Source organism: Triticum dicoccoides, chromosome 2B (assembly GCF_002162155.2).
Source record: "Triticum dicoccoides isolate Atlit2015 ecotype Zavitan chromosome 2B, WEW_v2.0, whole genome shotgun sequence".
Taxonomy (NCBI): Eukaryota; Viridiplantae; Streptophyta; class Magnoliopsida; order Poales; family Poaceae; genus Triticum; species Triticum dicoccoides.
In genome coordinates, this window is record NC_041383.1 from 122,494,065 (window position 1) to 122,500,771 (window position 6,707).

A 6,707-nucleotide genomic window follows, 5' to 3' on the forward strand; every position below is an offset into this window, starting at 1 on the left:
ATAGGCTCGGGCTTGGGCTCAGGCTTAGGCTCAGGTTTGGGCATCGGGTAAGGCTTGGGCTCAGGTTTTGGTTCGGGCTTTGGCATCGGCTCCGGCTTCGGTTCCGGTTTGGGCTCTGGCTTTGGCATGGGCTCAGGTTTGGGCATAGGCTTAGGCTCTGGCTTTGGCATGGGTTCAGGCTTAGGCAGAGGCTTAGGCTCTGGTTTTGGCATGGGTTCAGGCTTAGGCTCTGGCTTTGGCATGGGTTCAGGCTTAGGCATTGGCTCTGGCTTGGGTTCCGGCTTGGGCTCCGGGTACGGCGTCGGCTTGGGCTCCGGCTCCGGGAGCTTCTCAGCGAGGCCACGGCCAGCGGCGGCCGCCTGGCTGAAGCCGGAGGCCGCGACTAGCCCGACGAGGAGCACGGCAAGGAGGCTGTGCCTCGCCATTGCTGCCCGCTCCTCCTTCTCGCAGCTCTTGCTGCACTTGTGCTTCACTGCTTCTAAACCTCTCAACTGAGATAAAGTGGATGGGGTGTCGGTGTGGTTCCTCTGAATGGTGGTGTGGAGAACCGGAGATGGCATATGGGGTGGCTTTATAGGGCGGAGGGACCAAGCAGGTTGGGACGCGTGTGCCACACTCCCGAATCCCGATCGACCAGTGCCTGTGGGTCTCCGGGTGGATCAGGTTACCTCAACTTTTCATCTGCCGTCTGCACCTTCCTCCCGCCTGGACTGCAAGGCAGCGGCAGTACTAGTAATGAGAAGAGACCGCGGACAGTAAATTCGTGCTGTGGACGCCGCCGGACGCCGGACGGCGGACGGCTGGTGGCCGGTGGCCCGTCGCCGTCGCGCCTTGAAATCCATGTCGGGGATTTCTCCATTGCGCGTAGCATCCGACGACGCCTGATGGGTGCGGGTCAAGTCCGACGACTGTTCTAGGCAGCTGCTAGCCGAGGCTGACGGCGACGGGGCACTGAGAGTTGAGCCTCAGCTTGACGGCAAGGCATCATCAACTCAACTGCGCCGTAGTACGATTTCACGTGGAGCTTTTACTGCAGCCTGCATAGATTTCTCGCACAAAAGTAAGCTCAAGGCCTCAAGCTGTGGTCGCCAGGCAGACACGACTAGCTTGCTGCTGTTGTTTGACTGTTCATGCGTGCCCGGTCGATCTATAAACCTGCGATTCTGCGTACGGCGAGCCGCGGTGTGCCATCGTCGGCAATCGCACCGTACCTGTCGAACCATCGGCAGCTTTGAAATTGGCTGATTGATTGACCGGTTAAAAGTCACGCACGCGGCCAGGTAGGCACGGAGGCAGGCAGAATTGCTTTTGTTGATATTCTTCCAAGCACTTTTTGCTTGAACAAGCGTCTTTCATGCCGCATTTTTCTTCTTTTTGTGGGGCTTGCGGCGTTGATCAACACTGCAGCTGTGATAATGTAACATGTGTTGCGTAAACATGGTACTGCTAATCGAAATTTATTGATTAACAAATGAAGCAACCTGCCTACCTAGCTAGCTAGATTGTTATAGTAGTAAGATCATTTTGCGCCCTACTACTATTCGCGTGGAGCTCACACAAGTCAAGAACGCGCGAGAGTAAACCTCAAGCTGACCGTAACCGTAGCCCAGCCGGTCCGTTTGCGTGCTTGCTTCATGTTGTTTGACCATCCGTGCATGGCCCGGTCGATCTATCTGCGCACGGCAACCCAGCCAGGGTCTGCCATCGGAGGCAGTCGTACCATAGCTATCGAACCATGGGCAACGTTGAAATTGTTCGTCGAGAGATGGATCGACCGACCGACCGACCTTGCTTGCTCTTGCTCACGGTATTAATTGCTTGACTGGTTAACCTAATTGGTCACGCGGAGGCCAGGTAGACAGGGTAGGCAGGCACAGCAAATCTTTGCGTTGATAATCGGAGCACATTTCTCACGAGTGTTTGTGTGAGTACCGATCAAGTCAAGCACAGCCACACCTACGTGTTCTTCTTGCTGCGTTTTCCTTGTGGGGTTGCTGCATTGATTGACAACATTGCGGCTCAAGTTGCGTAACATTGCAATGTGGTTTTACTGATTAACAATAGCAAATGAAGCAACCTTCCACACCAAAAATTTAATAAACGAAGCAACAACATACCTTAGACCTTACCTAGATCGTGTTGTTGACATGCAAATCAAGATCTTGCGCGTGTATCCATGCGATGATAGAAGGAGGAGCAACCGTATTTTAGCTCTACGTGGTCGGCCAACCTTTAGTAGAAATCCAAGATCGACCGGCCGTGTACACGTTAGTGCAATCCTACAAAGTAGAGAAAAAGCATGGGCGGCGGGTAGAAAGCGACCCACACGCGTCGCGGTTTCCATCACCCAATTCAACATTTTCGTACGCGCCGGATCGCGGGAATCGAATCGCTACCTAGCTTTTGACTGTAGCGCGCACCACGTACCTAGATAATTAAGGGCATCGATGCTCTGGGCTCCACACCAATCGCCTCAGTTCAATTCGGAGCGGAAACGAAAGGTCTCCCTCCCGAAAGGAACTGGTCCGAAAGATCTCTAAAAAGATCTGTGTGAATGTGATCTGTACTGCGAGAAGTTACCATCCACTCATATTTGTTGAAAAATGGACGAGAAGCGTAAAAGTGTCAGCTCGCTGTCATTGTGTAGTAGTAGTAGTGTTCAACTTGCATATGTGTGGTGGCTAGGAATGGATTAACGAGCCGTTCGGCTCGTTAAGCTCGTGCTTGTTAAGCTTGTTAAGATTAACGAGTAGAAAACCTGCCCGGCTCGGCTCGTTAAACTCGTGAGCGCTCGTTAACAAATTGTTAACAAATTCTTATGTGCTACGAGCGGAAAACCGACGACGATGTCCCTTAGTAGGAATAATATCTCCCACGTTCTATCCCCGTCTTGATGGTACGTCTAGCATTGTCGGAGGGTGTGCGGAGGCGTGTCTCCGTCGGATTTTATGGGATTCGATCGGTGCTGGTCTTCGGTGGATCTATTTGGATTTGATTTTCATTCGGGTGCTTACAGGATTGATCCTTCTGATGTACGAGTTTCTTCACCAGCGATGGTTACTACTCTGGTGTGTTGGTCCTATGAGACCTTGGCACGACGATTACCTGACTGTCTACTACAACAAGGTTTGTTCGGTGCCGGTGAGGGAGGGGCGACGACGGTGGCGTGTCTTCGTCCTGCTCCGGTGCTTGCAGTTGTCGCTAGGTGGTCCAGGAACATGGTTGTAATTTTTATTACCTCTTTTGTTCTTTATACTGCTATGATTGAAGATGGATACACTGAAAGTTTCTCGAAAAAAACCTTGCACATGTCAGGTAGACTATTTATTTTTTAACATAATATCTTCACCAGTTTGGTTGTCTTCAAATTTAAATTCACCAGAGACTACATCGCATGTTTGCTTAGTTTACGAAGAGAGATATTGGATGACAACGACTGGTTTAAGTTTCTAAGAGCATCTACAACCGGACTCTCCAATACACACCCCAAACCCACGGACGGGCTGACGGGTCACTAACCGGATGAAAAAACAGCACTCAGCCGGACTCCCTATAGCCGGCCCGAACACCTGGACTGACTGGCACTCCCCATATCCGGCCCATATCTAGTGCGGATATGGGGACGCCCGGACGCTCCCGGACACGCGCGTCATGTCGGCTACGACAAGCCAGACCCATCCCAAATCATCTTTAAATTGACTCTTCCTCCTCCAATTCGACCGAAACCCTCCCGCCCCCGTCCTTCATTTCCCGCCTCCGCGCAGCCGCCCACCTACCCCTTGCTGGCCGTCCTCATCTATCGTCGCTGATGTCGTTGCCGACGATCCTATTCGCTACCATGGCCACAGATGATGCCTCAGTGGAATCAGTTGGGGTCCCCTGCTTTGCGGCGGATCCTTGCAAGGCGGAGAACCTTGCCTAGAAGGAGCACCGCCAGAGGTAGCGCGAGTGTGAGGCGGCGAAGAAGATAGCAGCGGCGAAGGCAGCTGCGGCGTAGCCGCTACTGAGGACATGAGCGCGACACAGGCCAATCCTTTGGCCGTGGCAATGGGGACAAACAAATTGTGGTTGCACGACTCCGTTCCGCCCTCCCAGTGGACGGGCATCCCGGAGTTGAGCTTTTCACAAGTCGTCTTCGAGGCAGACATGATGGCCGACTTGCCGGTGCTTCAAATGCATCAGGCATCCTCGAGCAATGCCGGCTCCGGGCATGCCAACTTGGTGTTCGATGGGATGCCCGGCAATGACTCGGTATAATTTGTATTGTTGGTGTTCGTTGATTCATTCATGTATCTCTTATCTATGTATGAACTATTGAATTTTATTTTGGCATGTACTGAATTTATTCGGGCTACACTATGTTTGTATTGTTGAATGTATGATGAATTTGGGTTTTATGATCAATTGTGCATGGATTTGCACGGATTTGGGTTTTGAGATTTGAAGAGTGGGCCATATGGGGACCTGCCGGCGCTGTCTGCGGGCGCGCCGGGGCGCGTTCGTGGGCATATAGGGGATTGGATTAGGCAATTATGGTTGTATATGCTCTAAAGTTAGGAAATAGCTTTGGCGTTCCATGACCAATGACACGGGGAAATCACGCTGTATATTTATTTTTCATATTTGTCATTTAGGTACGTTGAATCTTCAAATGATCTAAAGAACCTGACACCAAATCTGATCATCACGTATGCACGGCGAGATATCCTAACATCTCTTCCTCAAGGCGCCGGTAGGAATCTACTTCGTCCCGATGGATGAACTTGAGGAGGATTGGAGCCTGAAAAACTGACTCAAAGAAGAAGCACATACCATCCGTCCGAGCACGAAAACTCTAACCTATCTACTAGTTGAAGTCGAGGCACCAGGATTCCCTTCCCCGCCACCAGCCGCCGGAGGGGCAGGCAAATGGGAAGCAAATCCATGCACTCATCACCAGTGAAGATCGAGGGGAGGAAGGCTTTGTCTGTAGTCTCCTATCCATGTTGCTAACTTGACGTAAAAATCATGTTTTATTTTCAAATTTTAAAAATTCTATTTGAGTTTTTAAACAGAAGATAAAAAATCTAAATACTAAAATTATATTTCTGGGTTTACATTGAGATTATTTTTTGCGAAAAGCATCCGAATTTATTTAAAAAGTTCACCAAACGTACAAAGCACCCCATACATAATAAAAAATTACGTCGATGTCTCTGAACCACCGAACGACAACTACCGCCACAAAAAATGAGCCGCCGACGTATCGCTTGCCACTCCTCTGCCGGAGCCGGCCTGACCTTGTCGATGAAGTCCGGAAATGTTTGTGCACGTGCTCTAAGGACCAGCGCCCTGGAGCCGTTGTCGTTGTCATTGCACATTTGAATCGATCCAAAGTGCCTGACATGAAATCTTGCCGTCACACACGCACAACAAAAGATCCTAACCTCACCGTCCCAAGGAGACAACATGAATATACGCCGAAGCTCTGTCGCTTCCATCTAGACAGACAAACTTGAGAAGGATCGAAACCCGGAAGACGAACTCAAAGAAGAATCGTATCCGCCTGAATGATCCTATGCGGAGACTAAAAACCCTACCTAAAATACTAGCCGGAGCCTAGGCACCAGAATTCTCCTTCCCGCCGCCGGCCGTCGGAGCGGTAGGCAGATGGGAAGCGAATCTACGGGCTAGCAGGTGTTGTTTGGAGGGAAAAGTGTAACCCTAGCCGCAGCGAAAGGAAGGAACACTTCGGGTTTACATTGAGATAGGTTCAAAAGGAAAATAAACAATGACCGATTGTAGATAATGATAAATTATATTATGGTTTTGCATTGGAACGAATAGTGTCAGATATAAAATACACATACAAAATGACACACGCATGCGCATGCATGTGCTAGCAACACCAAGACAGCAACAAATGTTGGCATAGTCGTTGTTTGTCCGGTGGCCTCGCCCAGTCCTTGTCCGCGCCCACCCACGCACCCAGCCAGGTAGACTAAGTAGAGACTCGTGATACACGGCGGGACCCCTCTCTGTTCCTCAGTCGGCGAGAGATTTTGTTCCATCTCCGTCGACTGTTGTCAGCTTGCGTGTGGCGTCGATTTCAGCACGCAAACCACCGCTAGCTGCCGCTTGCTTCAGTGTTCAGGTGGGTCAGCACGGTTTTGGTTTTGGGCTAGGCTGGATGAGTTGCGTGCTTTCACAAGAGACCTCCACGTTGGACAGCCCATTAGTTGATTTGCACACGCGAGTACGCGACCCTTATTTTCTACCCGGCCTTTTTTTTTGACGCCGATACGCGCGCTCGTTCGGCATTCTGGGTGTCCGCGCCGAACGACCCCGTTCGGGCTGGTAGTGGATCGAACCGAACAAAACCGTTCGGACAGAATCTCTTATGTCCCGAAAGACCCAATCAGCATGCCACCTTGCCAGCGCACCACCTGGTCAGCGCACGACCCTGACCACCTGACGGGAAGTCGCCATCCTCTCCCGATCACCTCACAGTTCCTTCCTCCTCTCCGTCGCCGGCATGGATCTCGCTGAAGTTGCCATGGCAAGATCTGGCAATCTGTAGACTAAGTTGAGCCGCCGACCAGGTGAATTCCTCCTCCATCCCCTCTGTCCCCTTCGTCCACCTCTCCGTCGCTGGACATTGCTATCAATGAACTTGCCATGGCAAGATCAGGCGACATGTAGCCCAAATTGAGCCGCCGGCCAGATGA

The 6,707-nt window shown here is 51.3% G+C and overlaps 1 protein-coding gene across 1 annotated transcript in view; it reads right to left on the bottom strand.

The window, feature by feature from the left end:
- LOC119360626 (protein TsetseEP-like) overlaps nucleotides 1-575 on the bottom strand; it is a 1,442-nt gene extending 867 nt beyond the window's left edge. Inside the window, exon 1 of the mRNA XM_037626178.1 lies at nucleotides 7-575. Within this exon, the coding sequence (XP_037482075.1) occupies nucleotides 7-560 (554 nt within the window). The 5' untranslated portion in view covers nucleotides 561-575. The remainder of the gene's footprint in view (nucleotides 1-6) is intronic.
- Between the last annotated feature and the right edge of the window lie 6,132 nt (nucleotides 576-6,707).